The 22,836-nt window shown below is 42.1% G+C and overlaps 3 protein-coding genes across 3 annotated transcripts; 2 read left to right on the plus strand and 1 right to left on the minus strand.

The window, feature by feature from the left end:
- Positions 1-482: 482 nt before the first annotated feature.
- On the plus strand, positions 483-3,176 carry LOC306693985 (uncharacterized protein). The gene is made up of 5 exons (XM_079156677.1): positions 483-661; positions 1,269-1,385; positions 1,782-1,869; positions 2,064-2,149; positions 2,286-3,176. The coding sequence occupies exons 1-5, from the start codon at positions 611-613 to the stop codon at positions 2,355-2,357; spliced, it is 414 nt and encodes a 137-aa protein (XP_079012803.1). The 5' UTR covers positions 483-610; the 3' UTR covers positions 2,358-3,176.
- A 2,236-nt stretch (positions 3,177-5,412) lies between these two features.
- slc45a1 (solute carrier family 45 member 1) lies at positions 5,413-9,300 on the minus strand (the record flags this gene model as incomplete). The annotated part of the gene is made up of 8 exons (XM_079186636.1): positions 5,413-5,685; positions 6,072-6,277; positions 6,407-6,583; positions 6,685-6,838; positions 6,934-7,802; positions 7,963-8,187; positions 8,674-8,766; positions 8,880-9,300. The coding sequence occupies 8 exons, from the start codon at positions 9,298-9,300 to the stop codon at positions 5,413-5,415; spliced, it is 2,418 nt and encodes an 805-aa protein (XP_079042762.1).
- Positions 9,301-12,299: 2,999 nt separating this feature from the next.
- prxl2b (peroxiredoxin like 2B) lies at positions 12,300-18,168 on the plus strand. Its single transcript, XM_079157038.1, has 7 exons — positions 12,300-12,494; positions 12,936-13,140; positions 13,738-13,789; positions 14,011-14,074; positions 14,196-14,271; positions 15,073-15,191; positions 17,813-18,168. The coding sequence occupies exons 1-7, from the start codon at positions 12,432-12,434 to the stop codon at positions 17,837-17,839; spliced, it is 606 nt and encodes a 201-aa protein (XP_079013164.1). The 5' UTR covers positions 12,300-12,431; the 3' UTR covers positions 17,840-18,168.
- The last annotated feature ends 4,668 nt before the right edge of the window (positions 18,169-22,836 follow it).

The raw sequence follows: 22,836 nt of genomic DNA on the forward strand, positions 1-22,836 counted from the left end.
TGTTACATGTGTTAAATATAGAAAGGAGGAGTGGCCGCAGTGTTTTCAAATCGTCACATTATTCCTTTCAGCTTGTAATTTGAAACCCCATCTCTGCAGAGAAAGAGCGCTAAGACAAAAGATGCCGTTCGTGGGCATATGTTTAGAAACTTTTTCACTCCATCTACTTGATTCAATATTCAGCTGTGAGTAGGCTTTCGCGGTTTATCAATACTTCAACAACGGGCCATTGTTGAAATTGTAAGTACACAAATCAAACGCAAACTGATGTATAACAGGAAAACGAAGTCTGATACCTTGGTTCGGAGCTTTAATACAATTGACCAATCAACGAGGAGATGGCAAGTGGGCGGGATACCTTGCCAAGATTGACAGGATAACCCTCCAATCAAATACTCCGGTGGCAGACATTGTCCAATTGTGTGCGGGATCGACCCGCTGTATCCAACAAGAGTGGATTTTCAACGAGCTCGAGAGAAAAGCGGAGACAGGCAGACATCATTTCTCTCTCAGCGCCTTTGGACTATCCACACGAAGGCAAAGAGCCAAGAAATTAAAAAATATATATTAACAGGAATATACTTATCTAAATTAATTTAGAAAATTAGCCATGGCCGACACAGCTGTTAACAAAACCGCAACTGCAGAGGTTACAGCCAAGGTTCGTTTCATTCCGTTTTTTTTCTTCGGTTGAGCTGTCGTGTTAAAAGATTTTCTGAACTTTTTGAAGTTGTATTATTTGTGTTCACAATTTGGTTTGGCCAGCTCGTGGGCGGTTGCAGAAGCTAAACGTTTTACCCTTTTAATGTTACTTCATTTTAAGTTAACAGTAATTGGGGGGGAAAAAAATATGAATTACCTAAATAAGTCTTATCTTGAATTGTAACTTGTCGACAAACCATTCACCGCAGAAGCGACGTGTTCGTTATCTTCAGCGTGTTCAGCTAAATATTGAGTGTGTAAACTCAAACGTTGTGTGGTGTGGTGAGCTAAACGCGTCTTGTTGAGCAGACAAAGCGGTAGAGCTGCTGCTGTGGGCGGGAAGCAACCGTTACTTTAACGTTGCATTACGGGTTGAGATGAAAAACGTTCAACATCGCCACTAATTTACGTCCAACATGGTTCTGCTTGAATTAGACTTTATCCCATATATGGTAAAGCAGCTTTCTCATTAAAAACCAGACGTGGTTAAGAGACGTGTGGCACTTCAGAATAAACTCTTTCGCCGAACCGTCGCATTGATCGAGAGCCATGCTTTTATTTTGTAGGAGCTGAAGGAGAAGAAAGACGTAGACGTGAAGGAGAAGAAAGACGTAGACGTGAAGGAGGTGGAGGAGAAGAAGAAGAAGACGACCGACAGCGGGGACGCACCTGCCAATGGCACAGTGAGTTGGAGACGAGGACCGGCCTCATGGCCTTTTGTCTTAGCAGCCCTCATCATGCAGGTGTCGCTGCACCCGCCTCCCCTTCCTGTTCAGCTGCTCTCCACACAGTGCTTTGTTTGGGTTGTGAAATGGCACAGATGTTAGCTAGCGAGCCTTTGGACGTTTCCATTGGTGTCTCTAGTTTAGCTTTTGTAGCTAATCCTCTGGGGAGTAAGAGCTCCACACATATGCCTTTTTTTTTTTTTTTAAGTGTCTCCACAGGGGTCTGTACTTGTAAGACCCTGGGAGGATTATTTCAAATATGCTTGGGATTCCATGTTTTGATTTTGATTTTCCTTCTGTGCAACATTGCTCGTATAATAAAAGCCCAATCCTGAATTCCCTCTCTTCACTCAGAATGGTGCTGATCACAGTGACAAAGTGGAAAAGAAGACAGAAAAGAAGACCGAAAAAAAGACAGAGGAGAAACACAAGAATGGAGATGGTATGTTCACAGAGAGCAGTGTTACTGGTTTCAGGAAGATACTTAAAGCAAGTCTCTACATTTTGTTTCTTCCGATTTGCGTCATAAATGCCGTTACCGTGTGTGTGGCCTTGAGGTCAAAATTCCATGAATCGTGTCTTGATTACACTCAAAGTGAGGGATGTACTTTCTGAAGTGACAAACTGTGTTTACAGGAGATGCAGAGGAGGCGCCCCCTGCTGAGGAGACTGACGCACAGCCTGTGAAGCGTGCAGCTGAGGAGGAGGAGGAGGAAGTGGAGGTGGGTTGTCACCAGGCTGAAATATACAAGTATAATCATGTGTGTTGACTAATCTGGTGAACTTCAATCTTTGCTAATGCCTGAAATATTTCCCTCCCTTTTTTTTTTTTTTTTTTTTTTTTTTTTTTTTAAATAGGAGAAGGTGGAGACAAAAAAGCAGAAGACAGAGGAAAATGGAGATTCAAAAGAGGCAGCAGTGAAGGCTTAGGTCTCTGCCCTGCTACTTGTTTGCAGCACTGTCCCACCAGCCTGGTCAACACCGTGTTGTAGAGCTTGTGCTTTCTGTACCTTTTGAGAAATATTTCTTTTTGTTTGCTCCCATGTTATCACATTGCACTGGAGTCCTTAAACATAGTGGCCCTGCATCCTTTTTTTTTTTTATGAAATGTTATTTATTGGTCTTTAAAATGAGCTTTTTTTTTTTTTTTTTACTTGTACAAATTGGGCCACACCATGAGGTCATTTTTTGTTCTTTCAGGATGTTAGAAGCACAATCTCTATTATGTCAGTGCTGACCAGATGATTCATACGTACAGGCAGCTGCTCAACTCCATGGCTCATGTTGACCTCTCAGATTCACTCAAGGACCAAAGATAAGTTTTAAGCAGGGGCTAATGGACAGTTGTTAGCATTATTAGTTGAGGCATCATTTTTTTGTGTTGAGCTGCTTGTTAATCCTTGGCTTGGCTGCCCTGTTAACATAACAGATGGTGCAAATGAATAAAGGGGCTCCGTCTTGCGCCTCCATGATAAGATTGCTTGACCTTGTTTTATGGAGGCAGAATTTTGCAATGTTAGTTAACCCCTCTTAAATCTTAACACTTTGGTCATTTGTTCCGTATGCATTCCACGCAAGTTTGTACCATTTATACTTTGTTTTTCTTACAATTTCAATGAGTTTTATGTTAAGGCTGGGTAGCCCAGTTTTGTGTCCAAGACTGCCTTTTTCAGAACCAGAATGACATTCGGTTACTTCAGCCACTGCTTTGTATATTCTGATTAACAAATAAATTGTCTTTTTACTTAAGTATATCTTTTTTTTGTGTGTATGTTACTTGATCATTGGTGCTTCTTAAGACCATGGTTTTATAAGTAGATGATGTCACTTGACCCAATTTTTCTTATCATGGAAAATGGCTGGCTTAGATGCAGGAAGGAACAGGAATAATCTAATTCACTTGGTAATGGAAATGGGTGCACAGACTGGATTGCAGTCTTGTCTCCTGGCTCCCCCGTGTGGTGTGCTTAAAGATTACAGATCATTATTTCTGAAGTCAGCTGGAAGGACAACTGGTATGGGCTATAATGGTTATCAGTGAACAACAATAACTGACACAGGAGTCCAAAATGGCAAAATGATCATTTTAGTTTGAACTGAACCCTGAATAAAAGTAGCTTTTACAGTAAAACTGCAAATATTGAGCAATAGGTGGTACCATATAACACAAACTGTTTTTTTCTTCTCAAGCAAGCTGCAACAGCATGATCCATACAGTTACTGTTCCCTCAGAAACGTTAGCATGGCGTGTATCCATTCAGTCCAGGAGGCTTAAATAGTAGGCAATTATTGACATTCTGCTGAGGCAGCAATTAAGACTGGCACCATAATGTTGGTGCATTCAGTGTCATCGCCAGTCAATGAAACTTATCACAATGGTGGGCTTAAAACAGGTTATATACTTAACCTTTTGTTAAAGCCCTGAAGTCGGACATGGTGCCTGTGTTGAGGCTGACGATGCCTACGGTTTGCTCTGGCACAACAGATGTACAAAAAAAAACTACCATTGTGCTGATGAAGATGGCTTCTTTAGGATGGAAAAAAGAAGTGAGGAAGCTGGCTAACAAAAGTAAGATAATCACTGTAGTGAGTTGATGGGCCGAGCGGGGGTGGAGCAGAAGCCTACTACCTTAAGCATGCGCCCTAATGATGACAATAAGCACTTGCTGCTGGCTATTTGAACCCCCACAGTCTTTTCCTTCAGTGTTGTCCACCTTCAGGGTTACCCATTGTTCACATGAGTCTTCTCCCTGTTTGCTGTTCTTCTGTTTCGTTCGGTTTCCCACTGAATGCTGATTCACACCCCAGTTTCAACTTCTCCTCTTCCTGACAATGACAAGAATCACTGTCATTATTACAATGGCATGGCCTGGAGTAGGGTGACAGCTCACGGCTGTACCATGGCTTAGTGAGGGCCCAGACAGAATTTGCCACCAGCACACATTTCTCTGTGTTTTTGAAAGTTTGTGTAGGAGCGTGTGTATGCGTGTCATCCTATTGGTCATGGCTCTATGCTGTTTTAGTACATAATTGGCAATTGTACTTTTACTTGGTACTTGATTAGGAGTCAACCAGCACCAAAGTGTGAAATTTAGGGATGGCACACACTGGTAAGTCTCATAAAGATTGCTTTTTGTGGGAAGTGTTGTTTTTATCTGCTGTTAAAATGAGAACAATGTGAAGCCCTTCAAGACTGTTACAGTGATTACGTGTTGTTCAGCTTAAATATTAAGTATGTGTTTGCTAAATTAAAGAGCTCTTGAATTAATGAAGGTGCATTAACGGTGCGTGTGAGTGGACATTCATTTATTCAGACAAAACCTGCTTAAGGTGTGATGCTAATATTCTAACTCAGAGAAACAGGCAGGTAGACATTCCCTTGGCCGTATGACCAAACAAAACAATAAAAAAAAAAAGGTTTTGAGAGATTACATTGCAGCTCATGCAGACGTTAGGCAACTGATAAAAGGAAGAAATAGAGGGGGGAAGCTGTGGTTAGCTTGTGCGTAGTGATCAACATTTCTATACTGAACACAAACAAGCAAGAAAAGATGATGCAAGATCTTACAGCAAAGAATCAGAAGAACAGTTTAGGCTTATCTATCCTCTCTCTCTCTCTCTCTCTCTCTCTCCCTCTCTCTCATCCATTTATCCCACACTGCATTCAAAAAGGTCACACATTCGTTTGCAAAAGTTAGGAAAAAATGCATGGGCACACACACTGCATGAACACACTGGTCATGTATACACATATTAGAGCAGTGGCCAATGTCTGTCTGTCTGTCTGTCTAGCTCTGAGAAGAGCAGTGCCGATTGGTGTGAAACGATGTGTGGAATTGTGCTGTACAATGTGCTGCAGGAGGTGCAGTGTGTTTGTCCTATGACTGCTGTGAAGGTATACACACTCAAGACACTAAGCAACAGTGTGAGAGCACGTGCCCCGTCGAAACTGCGCGTGTGAGGTAAAGTAAACTAAGAGACTTTTCTAAATGTGCACCAATAGTGGCTGGGTCTCGCTATCGGGGGGCTCACCCTCAGGGGGGGGGAGATGGTACACCACGAAGAGAGAGGAGTACACGCAGCCCACGAATGACATCAGGCTTGAAAAGTACATCACTCCCTGGGCCCCACCCACCAGTGAGGTCAGAGGTCCCATCGCCACAGAGACCAGGATCTGTGCCAGGAAATACTGGCAGCTGAGCAGGGAGATGTCCACCCCCATCCCTCGTTTGGTCCCTTCTTCCGATGAGCCACAAAACTGAGGAACATAAGCAAACAGTTTACGTATATGGTCATCCTCTGTAGTGCACCACAAATCACTACAGCGTTGAAGGAGTAGTTAAACATTTTTGAGACGTACGATTATGCGCGTTCTTTCTGAGATTTAGACGAGAAGATTGATACCACTCATGCCTGTGCTCTATATATACAGCGACAGCCAGCATTTGGCTATTTCACATTTGCATTAAGACTGCAAACAGGGAAACAAAGTATTTGTGCTAAGCTAAGCTGCTGGCTCTGGCTTCATATTTACTGTACAAACGTGTGAGTGAGATAGATCTTCTAATCTAACTCTAAACCAAAACGTTTAACTATTCCTTGAAGTAAGCAAAAGATCATGATGCTCCATATCTAGATACTGACCTGAGGGCTCTGGTAGTATTCACACAGCAGAGAGTAAGGCAGCGTGCATAGAGAAGAGAAGAGCACCCCATAGGTGACACAGAGAGAAAGTACCACGTAGAGGTTGGTGGAGAGTGTGGCCAGGCCCGTGCCCAAACCGAACGCCAGGTAGGCAAAAAAATATAGAGTGCGAAGAGAGAAACGCTCCTCCAGTTTCTCCAATATGGCTGAAAGAAGAAGAAGAATCCCAAGAGAGAAACAGAAGGCACATATATAAAGATTACCAAGGAAAGGAAGACAAAATAATGGCGCTGCACTAACAACCCAAACATGTGGGTATTGCGAGTGTAGCTTACCTGAATAGAAAGCAGCACTGAATGCATAGATGCACATGCCCCAGCAGCCCATGCTAACACCAGCGTTGTACCGTTGGTAAGCCTCAGAGTCGTGGGGTGCTTTGGGGTCTCCTTCAAACACAACCTCCCCCATGAAGTCAGTGTAGAAAAGCAGCATGCCTTCAAAGGACAGCCAGCCTAGAGAGAGACAATTAGTTAATATTAAATACAAGCCAGGCCGTTTTTACAGTGTTATAGGGTTTTATGTGCACCAAATCATAAATGGTGATAATTCTCACCCAGGAAATGATTAGTGCATAAACTCCGCAGCGAGGGAGGCATCCTGTAGATGGCTACACACAGCAGCCTTATTGACAATTGCGACTCTCCAGTCTCGACATTCTCGCTCAGGTCACTCTCATAGCGCACCCCATTCAGCAGAATGTTTGCAACCTTCATCAGAAAAAGAAAGACACAGTGTTTAGAAACGCTGTGGTGGCTTCTACTGACTAAACAGCTTCTATCGTTTCCGTAATATGTGTCCGGACCTGCTGGCTGAAGGTCACTGTTCTCCTGCGTCCGTTCTCCAGCCCAACAATCTGGGTTGCAATGGGGTCCTCCATTAGTGCAAGACTCTGGGGTCGCTTCAGGATACCAGCAGAAGAGCCTCTATGTGATCCTGCACCAGGCTGAGCCCCAGCTGTGACCTGAGATTGTGCTTCTCCCTCAGGCTGGGGCGCTTCTGCATCCTGAGCTTCCCCAGCTGGATGAGACTCCACGTCGACCTGGGTCTGTCCTGCAGGATGGCTCCCTGCTCCCTGCGTGGACTCGTCGGGAGGAGGAGAGTCCCCAGGAGGCAGGGGCACAGTGGTGGAATTGGCAGAGGCTTGTGGTGTCTGCTGACCTGTGTAGCAGTTTATGAGCACACTGTCTATATAGGAGGTTCCTAATGAAGAGGCAAAGTCATTGATGCCAGTGAGCGAGCTGTCCCTACTAATAAAGCTGCCATATTTCGGAGTGAGGGGGCTCATGGGCGATATGGGGCTAGTGAGGCCAGCACAGAGCCTTGCATTGGCACTGCAAGAATGGGCAAGAGGGTCAGAGTTATATAGGTGAGACGTTGGAAAATTGTAGCTGTAAAGACCGTCCTCGTCTTCCTCATCCAGTCCCAAAGCTGGGGGAACGGGAGGAGAGGGAGGAAGGGCGAGGCTGGGGCTTTTTAGATGAGCTTTGCCGGAGTTTTTGTTCTTTGGTAGCCGCCGCTCGGGGATACTCATCAGAGTCATGGCTGTGGCGAACACCAAAGTGATACTCGTAAACAGGTATATGACCCGCAGTTGACCTCCCATCGACCTTCCAAATTGTGTCTGGTCCCAGTTGATGCCACCCACAATGTAGCCAAATCCCCCTCCTAGTCCTGCAGAGCAAGATTAAGAAACAACAAAGAATACATTGGTAATGTCTTAAAGCTTTATTTTAGGTCTTCTTTCTCCAAATTATAAGGAATTCAAGTTATAGCTTCCACTGTGTAATCATAAAGCAACCCTGAGTTTGTACTGTGTAAAGTGTTTTCTTACCTGCCAGTAGTGCATGGATGTTCAGCCCCCGATCCTGGTCCTCTGGACTGCACACATCCATCATGTAGGCGTGGCTCGGGTTGTCGGCTGAATCTGCACTGAAGTCCATCAGGACCACACCACACACCGTCAGAACAATTCCCCACTTGTGATTGGATGCAGTGTCAGCCAGCGCAACTCCAATGTCCCGCCCGTTCAGCACCAGGGTTAGACCAAACAGAGCCCCTAAGAAGGAGGAAAGTAAGGTTCAACTGAAAATTCAGCGGGTGAGCGTTAACCTACCCTCCTCCGAGTTTACAGTCAATTCACTAGGCATGGAGAGCAGTGCAAAGCTGTGGTATAATGTCTTCTGTGGCTCTGGAGGAGCTTTGTCAAATATTCATGTGACATCAACGAGGCATCTCGGTGTGGGCTTATGAAATGCAAATCTTAACAGTAAACCTGTTTATCACTGGGCTGTGAAGTTTGGGAGACATTTGCAATAACCAAGCAGGAAAGATCTAACAAAAGATGTGTATTTGAGTTGCATTACGGAGAAGCGTCGAATCCTGCCATGTCATAATATGGACTAAAAGTCAGGATACCTTAGCCTCTGTTGCATCAGTTTTGACCATTAATCTGTCTCTCTTAAGTCCCCCAACTTTTCACAAGTATACTTACATACACACTGACATTTAGTATTGTACTGACTGAGCACAATACTTTTCTTACCTATAGCCAAGGCAAAAATAAAAGGTCTTCTTCGTCCAAACCGGGACGTACAACGATCACTCCATGCTCCGAGGAGAGGCTGAACGAGGAATCCTTTAAACCAAAGACAGAGGACGAAGTTAGAGTCTTAAGTACTGCACAAAACTTATTGCAACTCAAAATCACAAGATAATGTATCACATATCCCTGGCTTGCTGTTCACTTACCCAGAATTGGGCTAATAAACCACACCAAGCTGTAGAATTGATCAGGCAAGCCCATCTGTAGCAGCACAGGAGTCACATAAGCCGTTTCCATGGCATAGCTGAATTCAATACCAAACAGGACGCAGCCATTGAAGAGCAACTCTTGGAAGGTACGCCTTGGGGGAAGCTCACTGAGGTCCAGCTGGTCCAGGGGACAGGGTGTGTTGGGCGGCGGAGGTGGTGAAGGTCTAATCAGCTTCCGGCGCTTTGGCTGTCTTTGGAAGTTGTTGGCTCGGTGACTGAGGTGCCGGGTGGCGGACGTTGGGAAGCTGGCGGTTTTGGAGAGTGAGCTCCTCCAGAGACCTTCCTGAGCCGTGGGTAACCTCCCTCCTGGACTGGCCAAAAGGGGGTCACTGGGGGTGCCCATGCCTGGAGATGACATTTCTCTCAAGCCAGCTTACACTGCTACATAAGGGTGACACACATTGTTAAGTTCAGACTTGTATGGGGTTGATTTTACGCATTAGAGGTCGTTCAAGATCATCATAACGTAGCATGGTGGTCACGTGAGTAACTTAGTGCTGCTGATGGTTCTGTAGTGCTACCACGAGGACACTGCAGTCATCAGCAGACAGCGATGGCACAGCGATCATGGGCACGACGCACTGCAACCAATGCGCATGTTAGTGTTGTGCGCAAAAACCCATGTGCTCGGCGTGGCTGACTACAGCAGGGTAGTATGCGGCAGCGCTCTCGTGAAGCTGTTTCCATTTTAATATTTCATGGAGGAAGCTCAAATCGGTCACAATGGAGCCGCTGAGGGTCACAATGATGGCTTATGAGGCAGTTAGAAGGATTACGTATCATTATCTCTCAGATTTAAACTAAACATTTGACTATAGATCCTACATGTAGCCAGGTAGCTCCGATCGATTGGGCTTTTTGTCCCGTCTTTTCTTCTAATAAACCTCGATATATCCTCGAATTGACATTTGGTCCTTAATGTGAAGATCACACAATCGACTTAACTGTGTTAGAAGCTGATGCAGGCGTGCACATTGAAACGTGAAAGATGATAATTACCTTAACGGGGAGGCTCGTCATTTATTGCAGCATACTAGGTGAATAGACCACGCATTGTGATTTATAAAAGAACGAAGGATGAATTACGGGAGACATGATTGTTGTTTTGTTTTTGTTTTTTTCCCCTTTTCGTGCAGTCATCCCCCCGCTCTCTCATTTCGTCCCTTCTCCTTCCCCCTCTTCTCATCTCCTCCTTCGCCTCTTCATCCCGGTCTCTGCCGTGACGTCACGTCCCTCCCTGCAACATCAGCACCGCGGACGTTCACCGCTGAAAAAAACAACTGTCCGTCCATCTCCTTGAATATAGTGTACTTCAGAGCTGAAGTAAGATGATAATAGTCAGTAAATTATGTTTATTGACTGAATATTTGTTGTGTTAGAGGGGCACAGATATATACTTCTCTTGCAAGCACTTTGCAAAATGTGTTAGATATTTGGTTTATAAACCTAAAACACATGCTTCACTTAATGCTCCAGATCAAGAGATGCCTCCAGAACAATAAACAGATTATATGTAATACTAGAGGGTCTTCAGTTGTTTAACACCTTAAACCTCGGTGGGTCAGTCATTACAAACTCATGTTATGCAGCTAAACATTGTTCAAACTTCCACAAGTTTATTTAAAATGTTAGTCAAGATACCAAATATTTCAGGCTGTACTTTGAGGAAATGTACATATAGTGTGAGGGACAAAGAAATCTAGAATATTCATTAAAATGGTGGGTTTGAATGTTTCACTGTCTAAACATCATAGAGAGTAAATGAAGACGTGAACAAGCTGCATATGAAATTGTCAAATAGTGCAGAGTAACACACTTTTTCTTTTTTTACAACCATATAGCTTCTTTAAGACCAAACAGGAAAGCTGGGTTAAATACATTTTTCTCTGAAACAATGAATTGTTAAATAATGTGTATGCAATATGTGATGAAAAAGTATTTAGAATAATATTGTCACTCAAATGAATAAAACTTATAAAGTCACAAAATTTGCAAGACATGCAAGATCAAGGAAATACATAATACAACCAATATCTTTGAAGTGTAAAAAAAGAGGAGACTGTAATATAACATTAGCAATACAATTTTAATTCAGCTATAATAGAAAAAATAACGTGTGTATTTAAGTTGTGCATCTTCTGTTCAATCAGTGACAGTGAAAACAGGTGTGCATGATTAGGTCTGGTGAGAGAGCACTGTCAATGTGTAGAAAGGAGGAGGATTTGTCTGGAAAAGCAAAGGTGACACCAATTTCATTAACGAGGTGTCAGTTCCATCAACTGTCCCATAAACCGTGACAATTCCACAACCCTGAAACTAGCTCACCGAAATAGAGTTCAGTCCTTTTTTAATTTGATCAATTACACCTGTGCTTGTCCTGCTATATGACATGCAGTAAATGCACCCATGGGTGTGCATTTCATTCGTTGTTGAATGGTTTGAATCGGTTTGGCTAACCTTATGTAAACCTGATGGTTCCAGTTAGACGAGGCAGAGAAGGTGTGTCAGTAGAGGGGCAGATTGCTGTGAGGCTAAAGGTTATTTTCTTGCCTTCTTCTCTTCCAAGTGGATTTTGTTGAACTTTCTGAGATGGATGGATAGTTAATAATATTGATAATTAAAACTTCTAGATACCTTGATTTCATTTCATATCCTATATCAGGATGCAGCGGTAGAAATACTTGTGTGATTTATTAAGGGCCACCTCTGACAGCAGGCTCATCTCGTATCTATTTGACTTAAGGTCTGGCCTGCAGGTTGTGCAATTTGATACTGAGGGATGGCAACAACAGCTAAGACACTGATGTATTGAATTCATTGTCACTGAACCAAACGGGTTAAAACAACAGATCCAAATGGCTCTGGTTGACTCAGGGGTTAATGGAAAACAGACAGATGGTGCAAACTAGCAGCTATAAAACGCAAACAAAGGCCATGCAATAAATCGTGTTACCTTTGAACTCACCTACACACCTTGTTTACGCCTGCATTATAAAAAGCTGAATATGTTCAATAATCAGTCACCACTTAGAGTTCATGTTTAAACTGTTTTCATGTGTGGTGCTAGTGGAGAGAAACCAGTAAATGTAGAAAAAAAATCAATAAAATAGCTGATGTTTGCTCTTATGAAAAATTCAGAATTGGTTGATTTTAAAAGGTAAGATGCACGTGCAGACAGTTGCCCTTCCGAGGCCCCGCCCCCATTCCACACACACACACACACACACACACACACACACACACACACACACACACACACACACACACACTGCGCGCTGTAATTGGCTAACTTTCAGCGACACCAGAATCTGATTGGACGTCAGTGCTAAGTGGGCGTATCCGGATGCAGATGTTTTGTAACTGTTGTGCGTGCGTTACTTACATATATTGCTACTACTGCAACGTTATACGATTATGTTCTGAAGGAAAACTCTACATTTCTTGTAGCTTTGTTCAGCCAGTGCAGTCAGTGGAGGTTAACCGTAGAAAATGGCAAACGTCGACCTCGTTCAACTCGGAAAGAACTTGTTAAAGAGCGGTGAAACTGGAGAGGTAAGCTGTAAAGCTATAGGCGACGGTTTGGTTAGAAAGCTAATTGCACTCCTTTGACCTTTCCTCATATTTCATTCGGTCCACTGGTTTGTATGTAAAGGTGCTCTCTTCGACTCTAAAGTCGTGCTGTTAGATTGACTGGTTCCCCACAGAGAATCCCCGCTGAGACCTGCTGTATCAAACCTGCCATTACCTCACAGCATTGACATAATTGGTGTCAAATGAGGCCTCAAGGGGGGGACATAATGATGGCATGATGAAAAGCATGTGAATTCAAATCATGATATTGCTCTGTTCAAATCTATGAAGTGTGATTTCACAGATGAGTAGAATCTATCCATGCCCTTCCTTTTTTATTTGCCACCTGTGCTTTGCATGTTTTTATGGCTTCACTGTGAGTCTTTCTTTCCCCCTCTGTGTGTGTGTGTGTGTGTGTTTCAGAGTGTAGAGCTCCAGTCCCTGTGGCAGGATCAGCCGGTGGTGGTGTTCTTCCTGCGCAGGTTTGGCTGTCAGGTGTGTCGGTGGATGGCAACAGAGATCAGCAAGCTAGAGCCGGACCTGAGAGCCGGCGGTGTGGCACTGGTGGGGGTTGGACCAGAGGAGTTTGGGCTGAAGGAGTTCATGGAAGGAGGGTTCTTCAAAGGATGTAAGCAGTACTTACTCATCTAAGACAAACACTGCTCTATTGTCATGTTCACAAACCTAGCACCTATGAATTTAAATTCTAGTCGGGTATAAAAAAAATCTGCACCGTTTTACTTCAACTTAGCTCGTTGTAACTTTTGAACAGCTGCATCGTCACTCTTGCACAACCAAACTATGTAGCAGAAACATTAGTAGGGATGCACCGACTTGACGTTTTCAGTCCAGAAACCGACACCAGGGTTTCGGATGAAATCGAGTACAGATCCAATAAAAGTGTTGAATTATTTAGCTGTATGTCTCACTGTGTGGACGAGACTGGGATCATTCTTTTATGTGTCAGGCAACATGCAGGCTTGAGTAAAACATTGCTTTGTAAAACTAAACGTAATGTAACATATAAATGCATAGACATAAATATTGTTTATGAAAATACTGATACCTGACACCAGATCCAGCTATTTGAGTCGGTATCGGGCTGACGGCTGTATCGGTGCATCTCTAGTCACAAGGATTCAGACACGCTTATTGAGCTCATCACTTTTAACAGCCGGTTCTTTTGTAAGATTGTAAATGACCATCTATCATCATCTTCTTTTAGCCATTTATGTTGATGAACACAAGACAAGCTACAAGGATTTGGGCTTTAAAAGGTGAGTAAATCCACATTCCCTTTGTGTAATAGAGAAGCTGTTTCATGCTTCATTTGTCAAAGATGATCTTAACTTCAATCGCATACTTTTGAACCACAACGATTAATCAAATATGATAGGGTTATTAGCTAATACTGCTCATGCTAATCTTCTCTCCTTTGTGAAATATTAGCTGCCTTGTGATGACATGTAATTGAGAAACCGTGTGTCTTCACACTCAGATACACAGCCTTGAGTGTGGTACCTGCTGCTTTGGGGAAGAAAGTACGAGATGCAGCTGCAAAGGTATGTAGCTTCACGGCTATATAATTACTTCACGGCTCATATGTGTGGTCACAGGAGAAGGGGTAAAGTTGCTGAGACCCTGATTGACACTCTGACTGCCTGTTTTCTGTGCTGTATGCAGGCCAATGCTGAAGGCATCAAGGGAAACTTCTCAGGAGATCTGCTCCAGAGCGGAGGCATGCTCATTGTGGCCAAAGGTACAGTCAAAACACACCAGAGGGGGTATTAGTTAGGTATATAAATGGTCAAAGCAATGCATTTTTGCAGTCTCTCCTCTAGAGGGCAATGCTGCATCACATCATTGTAGCTCAAACCACACCACACCCTCTAGCGACTTCAGTGCTCTCCAGGGCCGTCGACTTTCCTCACGTCTTTTATTTCTCCTATCCACACAAGTATAAAGATTACACTACTCAATAAATGTAACCATCCAAATATACAGTTGTGTGTTGGATGCAGAAGAGACGTTTTTTAACGTGGAGTGGAGAGGCACAGTCAGACCAACATAATTTACAGCACAGCAGTAGGAAAACTAAGATGAGATTCAACCACATCTACTCGTGTGCTCTCTTTTATGGGCAGCTTGTTCTCATGGGAAGAAATCAGCTGGAGGAAGTAGATTGCAGGTCATCCTCAGCATTTCTCCTCTTCGAGCGCCTAACGGCTAGAAGGAGCTTTAGCTATAAAAAGCTTTAGCTATCTGAGACTATTTAGTTCTTAACTACTCAAACGTTTTTAATTAAAGCTTAGATGTAAAACCAAACTTTATTGCACAGGACTTATTTCTTTTTCATTTGTTCGCCTCTTTTTTTTATCACCAGTAACACCTGGATATGAAATATGCATTCAGTATTGAATTGAATGCTGTGTTTTATAACTGCTTTTATAATTCATGAGTTCACCGAAGCACATTCATAATAATCTTTGATTGTAATGGATAAAGTCAGCAAGCTGCTTCCTGTTGCTGATTTCTCCAAAATATATTTTGCCCTACAAAGGTGGAGAAAAGATCCTCTTGCACTTTATCCAGGATTCACCAGGAGACCGCGCACCTCTGGAGGATATTTCCAAAGCGTTGGGTATCTCATCCAAAGCAAAAGCAGGACAGATGCCAGTGGTAAGACATCCCACAAACAAGAAAAGATGCACACTATTTACCATCTTCCATTATTCATGTCCTTCCTCTGTCTTCTTTACTCCCCCTCTTCACCTTTTGAGTGATCTTTAACCTGCATGGTGAATATTTAAATACAATGGTATCACTGTGTACTAAACCACACTGAACTGATGTCATTTCATCGGTTTCTTCCAGCCGACTGTTGTGCGTCAGTAGCAGCACATGCATCAGAGAAGCCTTTTCAAAGACAATTTCACACTTATTACTCCATCTTCATGGTCCGTCAGTGTCTGTGTCATCAGCCCCCCCAAACCTTTGATGTTCTCAGTCTGTACGTAGTTGCACTTACGAGCACAAACGGTGAGCTTATTATACAAATGCCCCATACGCATTCTAATTACTACAGTATTATTACGTGTAAAAGTATTTGCACATAACACATTAGAGCCAGGTATTTCAATAATGTTTTTGGAATCTGAGATTGACAGATGCGTATGTTGACCTTCATTTTGTGCCTTTTGCCATGTGTTTAACATCATGGCAGTGGCCATGCTCAACTTTGCAACTTAATGTGCAGTAGGATGTTGTGAGAAGGAAGGGCCAGTGTCACGACCCGGCTCTTGAGCCATGACAAAACGGGAGACACACGGGTTGTTATACAAAACAGTTTGCATTTATTGCTCAACAAAACAAAGGCATGGTGCTGCAGGAACAGAGGAGCTCGCCGACTGCAGCAGGCAGGTCCTATATACCCCTTGGAGACAGGCCAGGTGCTCCCAATTGTACAGAGAGGCTCCGCCTACAAGGGACCTGCAAGACGGCACAGACAAGACACAAGGGAACGGCCACTGCAGGCCCTGCTTAAAGCCAGGGGCCGTCACGCCCCCCCCTCCATAGAAACTGGTTCCCAACCCAGGAACCAGAATTTAACTCAAAATACACATCAATTTTAATACCCGCTGGCATTACCCGCTGTTTTACCCAAACTAGCTCGACCTCATGAAATAGCATTCCATCTTCTTTTCTCTCATGTCATGCTAATGTTTAACAAGTGATTGCCACTTAGAGACTCCAACATGAATATACTACAGTATATGTTCCATCTTTTATGAAGAGAGAATGAGCCTTGTGTTTGATTCAAGTTTGGAAAATAGAAACTACCATTTATAATGCAGTCCCTGTTCTATGCCATAGAATCCAATATAAGATAGAAATCGTTCAGGGGTCACGGACATAATATCTTGTGTCCAGAGCACCAGAGGTTCTGTCCTGTGATCATCGGGGCTTTCAGCATGCCCACGACATCCAGCACATGGTCTTCAACGCCCACGCCCCCTGGCTCTGTTGCTCGCTTCCCACAAGACTCACCATGTCAGAGCTTTTGCAGCATGTACAGTATGGCTTCCACGTGATCTGTGTGAAGACGAACGAATGTCATCGCCACAGCCCCGGGATGGAATAGACCTCGTTTATTTCTGAGGGGTCAAAAGGTGGCAGAAACGAATGCGAGTCACAAGCTATCTGACATTGCTTGTGTGGAAGAGGCCCTGAAAAAGTTAAAGCCTTGTTGCCAGAATGAAGTCATCGTCTGGTACGGATAATACAGACGATTGTCTTCTTGTTCAAACCTTTCCTGTTCAAACAGCTGATAGAGCTTGTTTACATCTGTTTACTTTACTTCACTACATTTCTTTGCAGTAAACGCTTTATCTTAATTTCAGCACAATGATTGTGAGGCCCCATAAACAAGACGTCTAACATGGGCCCCTGTCCTATAATTGGAGTGCTACTCGGCTATCACCTTATCTGTACGTAACTCGCAGATAAGTTGGGAAAGTCGGCAACATTGGGCTTCATGGTGGCCTAGTCGACACAAATACTTACCCGCGACATCCTCATTACGATCCTGTTTCTCACCATGTTTCCTGACGACCTTTCTACCTTGTGAAGGCAAAATGCCCCAAAAAAGCTTTAAAAGTTTTTTACATGAGCGTTTTGGGAATAGACATGAAACCAGGGACAACAGGAAATAGCTCTGTTATGCTAAATCTAGCTCATTAAAAAAAAAAAATCCCATTTGATCAGCATTGTCCCTGGAAAAAAAGAGAGTAAAATACTTTCCTTTTTTCAGTACACAATTTCTTCCACTTCATTTCAGAGACTTGGGATCCATAGAAACACATTCAGTGAAGCGGGCAATGCGTGATCCTACAGCAATCCATATTCTTGCATTATATTGTAAAACACTTGCTATGCAGTGAGCTGTTCAGCCTTACCTACCTTGCTTGACATCCTCCCGTATCCCTTTTCTTCATATATGTTCAATTGTATCATATTTTCATATAGATTGTCTATACTGTAATTATTCTCTACACCTGTCTATTACACGTCTGTCTGTCCAAGGAGACGGATCCCTCCTCAGTTGCTTTTCTTTAGGTTTCTTTCTTTTCTTTTTTTCCTGATCACATTTGTTTTGGGCGGGTGATTATTTTCCTTCTCTGAATGGTCAAAGGACAGAGAGGATGTACAGATTGTAACGCTCTCTGAGGCACATTTTTAATTGGTGATATTAGGCTATATAAATAAAACTGACTTGACTTGTCCTGCACCTTCTCTTGCAGTGCAATGATGATGTTTGTACACGATGAGGACAGCTGCACATCATACCAGATGAATATCTACAAATCCAAAAGCTAAAATGGAGATTTTAAGTGGAATGTCAGCAAAATGCTCACGTGAACATAAAACTACTGCCAATTTTCTTAATTGCTTGTAATTTCTTTGTGACAGCCACATATGTAATTGTATTATCTGCAGTGATAGCATCAGGGACATTCCTTTCATCATTGTTTAATTGTATGTAATTTATTTTAACTTGAGCTAATAGTCTTTTTTATGAATTTGCATTTATTACAAACAGTTTATGAAATAGATGAATCATTTGTATGTATCAATTATAATAAAAGTTTAAAAACTTTTCTTTGCTTCAGTCAATGAGCAGTTTCATGCAGCCTTCAGTGGAGGTTTAATAAAAGGTGAGCTCTCTAACTTGATGACAGCTATACTGAGCATATGAAAGATCAATTGTTAATGACATTAATGATGAAAAACTATAGTGGCTCCATCACAAGACCAGTGTTTTCTTTACTCGCCTTCAGGAAGACTTCATCACTTTATATCCGCTGCTGTGTTGACCTGAGACTTAAAACTAGAATAACGTATTTTTGTTAACCTCCAGTGTCTCAACTTTATGAGATATGATTTAAAAATAGAATGTTTCGGTCATGCTGTCACCTCAGTCACACACACAAATTTCTCAAAACGTGAAAGTAATCCTTGCGTGCTATCATAACTCAACATCTCTCCTGTTAGAACTAGAAATGTATTGCTGATGTAGCATTTTACTATTGAAAGTTAGCTTAATATTATGGTGTCTGCTGACGTGATCACATACATGTTTATACCTTACCTTATGTTGGTAAGCATGACTAAGGGCCGTACTGCACTAGCCGGTGTGACTCTGCATGCATACAGATAAACAGGCCTTTGATTGAGTGCTTTTCGGGGTTTACAGTACAAATGCATACATAGAATTTATAATGAACTAAAATGTCAAGAAGCATTAAAAACCACTTCAGATGACAATTTTGTTTTTGTATAAATATATTCAATAAAAATGACAAATGCAGAGACTTGAGAGCTTAGTTGAGACAGTCACTTTAATGGCAATCTAGATAATTACATAGCAGCAGGAACAAATGATAAAACCTCTCTAACGTCTAAATTCTTGCAAAGCAACAACCTTATTTCATAAATATTTATGTAGATAAATAAACTCTTCTGATGGGTATATAGATGAAACATGTTCAAATATAACAATGATGTATTTGTACTTGGCTGGTGATTTCAAAACGACAATGTCACCATGTACGTAAATGTGAAGCTAGAACTAAGGTAAGAAATGTACGCTTCTTTTCTTACCGGATTTGATTCCTTTATATGTAAATACTGCAGTATAGAACATCAAGTATCTACAATAACACATTGTATATGATGTACCCTTTTATGTTCAGTTAACATTGTTGAACAGTTTTACTCCTTGTGAGGATAACAGACAAAATAAGGAGTCTAAGCTGTTGCCCAGGACAAGTCTGCACCGTACGATTTACCGAATAGTTTGACATTTGGGGTGAGACGGGAGGAGAGTGAGATGAGAAGACTGACACCACTCTCAATTGTTTTGACTGTAAAAAATAAGGCTACAGCCAGCAGCCGGTTAGCTTAGCTTAGCACTAAGACTAGAAACGGGTTAACAGCTATCCTGATTCAGTCCACTGGAAACTACATCAACATGTATGGTCTGTATTAAACTTATATTAGTCCAGCATATATGCAGAAATGGGAAATTCTTGTTTTTGTTCAAATTGATGTACAATTGAGATACAACATATTAAAAGCATAGTTCACCCAAAAACGATATGAATGGATACTGTCCCCTCCCCAGGCTCTCTATGGTCCCAGATAAAGTTTGCTATCGAAACATTTTTTTCTCTCTGAAATTTGTGATTTCAATATCAGAAAATGTATTTTTTTTTCTTGTAAATTCATGAACCCTCCACCCCTGGCTCCCACATTTTGTATTTAACCTACAATGTCCCTATGCCGTCGTATGAAGAGAGCGCCATTTGACAGAAGACCATAGAAAGCCTAGGGAGGTGAGTTGTATGTACAGTTTGTAATGTTTTGGGTGTTGCTGGAAGGCAGATTGTGTTACTGTAGAAGAGAACCAGACTTGTATGGAGCCAAGACAGTGACTTTAGATTTTGGCATTAAAACTAAAAGTTGTATTGGCACTGAAAAGAAATTCAACAAAAAAATAAAACAATCTTCCAACAAAGAATGAGGGTAACACATTTTTCAATGATTATATTCTGATTTATTTTCTTTTTTTCTTTCGTTTCAGTCAGTGTTTACTTTTAACTGGAGTTATGATGGTTTGGCAAAGGGCCGCTGGAACAGATGTTATGTTCTCAATACAATTTTTAAAAGTATTACAATGCCAATATTTCCCTTTTTTCAGGTTCAGTTTGTTTTTTTAATGCCAAAATCTAAAGTCCCTGTTCTGGTTCCGCGGACCTCACTCGACCCACCAGTTGGTTTGTTACACTGAACCTTCTGAGAGGCTGTCATTGGAAACTGAAGCGCGAAAACATCTTTTCCATTGAGAAAAGCCTTCAGTGTCGTTATTTGTTCCTGTGCCAATAAAGAAATATTCTCCAGTTCTGATATAACTGATGCTATTGCAGTATCTACGCTAACCTCTTTAGGAGCCGCAATTGTTTAGAACACACAGTTGTGTCGTCTCACACACACCTAAGCCACTGCCGTAGCTGCCAGTAGCGCCTCAGAGGACGCTGATTGGTCCTTGTTCTGGCTTACCGAACACAAACGCATTACATGAAGCCTGACAAGTTGGATTTTTATGTGATATATGATCCCGCGATGCATACGTGATCTTGTTACATTGCAATAATCCAGCTGCCGTGCAAAGTAACCATAGACCCTGTTTCTAGTGTTAATGCTTAGCTAATCTAACCGTCTGCTGTCTGTAGCTTCATTTAAAAAAACAAAACAAAAACAGATATGAGAGTGGTATACATCTTCTTATCCAAGTGTTTAACCCTCACAATGTCAAGCTTTAAGATGGCATCACACTATCACCACTTACATTCTGAGTGTAACGTGTCCTCTCTCCCTCTGCTAAACACAACAGTATTTGCTAATATGCAGAGACAGAGACAGACTCCGAGTAAAGCTTCAATATGCACATTCAATTCAGCGGCCTCTGTTGAGACCTAAAAGTCGTGTTCAGTTTTCCCAAGGCATACTGAATGTGACCAAAGACGAGCAAACATTCAGAACTGGGTGTGTGTTTTTGTTTTTCTGCTGTGTTTGAAGGCTCTCCTCAGCACAAACACGGTGGCCGCCGGTGCCTCTCCTATGAGTTTTGCTCTGCTTTGATTCTCCTGTCATTACTTGTCAATAAAGGTAGAAAATAACAGTCCTGGCCCTGGCCATCTCTTTAATGACAAGTCCCATACTTCAGTGTGTGTCTGCCCGCGGCTCGTGGCTTGACGACAGCGGTCACCACGCTTCAGCACACCGCACTTCATCCTTTAATCTTACACAGCACTGATCAATGCGAGATCAGAGGACAAACCACTTCATCTGCTGCCTGTGAGTGTGTGAGTGTGTGTGTGTGTGTGTGTGAGGGGTTTTTCTTCTCCCTTAGCATGTAATTGGCTTTACCAGAGGCTAAAAGTCCTGTAATCATTGTGTGATTGTGTCTCTTCTCAGGAGATTGTGTGGTGAAGGAAATAACAGTTTGTCTACATGTCGATCACCATGTCGACTTAAATGTAAACATACAGATATGATACAAGCAGACATTATAATATTCAATAAAGTAGGTAAGTGCCATCTAACAAATGTTAGAAGTTTTATATAACCTCTCAGTCAAAATCTGGTAAAAGGTCGCATGTGTGGAAGCAGAAAAAAGAGAGGGAGCGAGCTTCAAACACACAACACTTAACCTTCTGTATGTATCTAAACTTGGCAGTAACTATTAATGCAATAATGTGATATACATTGTTTGTTGTTATCATTATCACATCACTCCATCTCCAACACATGTTTTCTCACTAGCTAAAAAAGTTGCAGGCCACCAGTATTTTTCAAAACATCTGGAATATGGTTTCTAACAGGAAAACGTTCATGACATATGTACGTATACATTTCTGCAGTGAGTACTGAGCAACAATCATTTGCAGGACATGATAAAGAAAGTACTTAATAGCTTTGTACATTTTAAATATGTATCCACTCTGTAAGTGTAAAAATGTTGAAAGCCGCAGCTCTCTTAGAATGTTAATTTAAGGTTAAAGCTGCAAAGATTTAACAGTCTTAAAGTCTTTAGGTAATTTGTTTCATGTAACAGTAAATGAACAAACTCTTAGAGCGTGACTAATACTATTGTAGCTCTACTTCGGCAAAGCCCCGAGCTGCCATTTATTTCATACTCTTCAGAGTTAGAGTTGCTCACTATTGTTTCTTCTGAAGTGGCACACTGTCTTGAAAACAATACATCAGAGGAAAGACACCAAGGCAGCTCCGTGCCAAATGATAACGGATAAATCACAAAGATCTGCACGAGATATTTTTTTAAGGATTAATTCAAAAAGTCAGGCTAAGCTTTTAAAGCCAGCCGCATAAGCTTTAACCTTTTTCACAAGGTCTTTGTTTTCTATGTGGCCTTTTTATTCACGTACCCACTCGTCATCTGCCGTGGGACACGAAAGAACAAGTGACCTACTCATCCAGAGAGTTGGGGAGATACTTTAGCAAGTTTCTTTTTATAAGTATGTTCTATTATGTACTGTATATAGGCTTTGAGCTTTGAAACTAGGATGTAGTCCAGGATGACATCCATTTGTATTACTATCTACAGCATTTGCAAATGTCTGTTATCACAATCCCAAATAAATTGAAAATAAGCAGTGTGTCTCTGTGGGTTTAAGGAGCACAACTTGTTCTTTTGATTTGAGTTGCCCGAGTCAAGAAAAACATTTCTCAAGAATAGAACTTT

Source organism: Pholis gunnellus (genome assembly GCF_910591455.1).
Source record: "Pholis gunnellus genome assembly, chromosome: 3".
NCBI classification, from domain to species: Eukaryota; Metazoa; Chordata; class Actinopteri; order Perciformes; family Pholidae; genus Pholis; species Pholis gunnellus.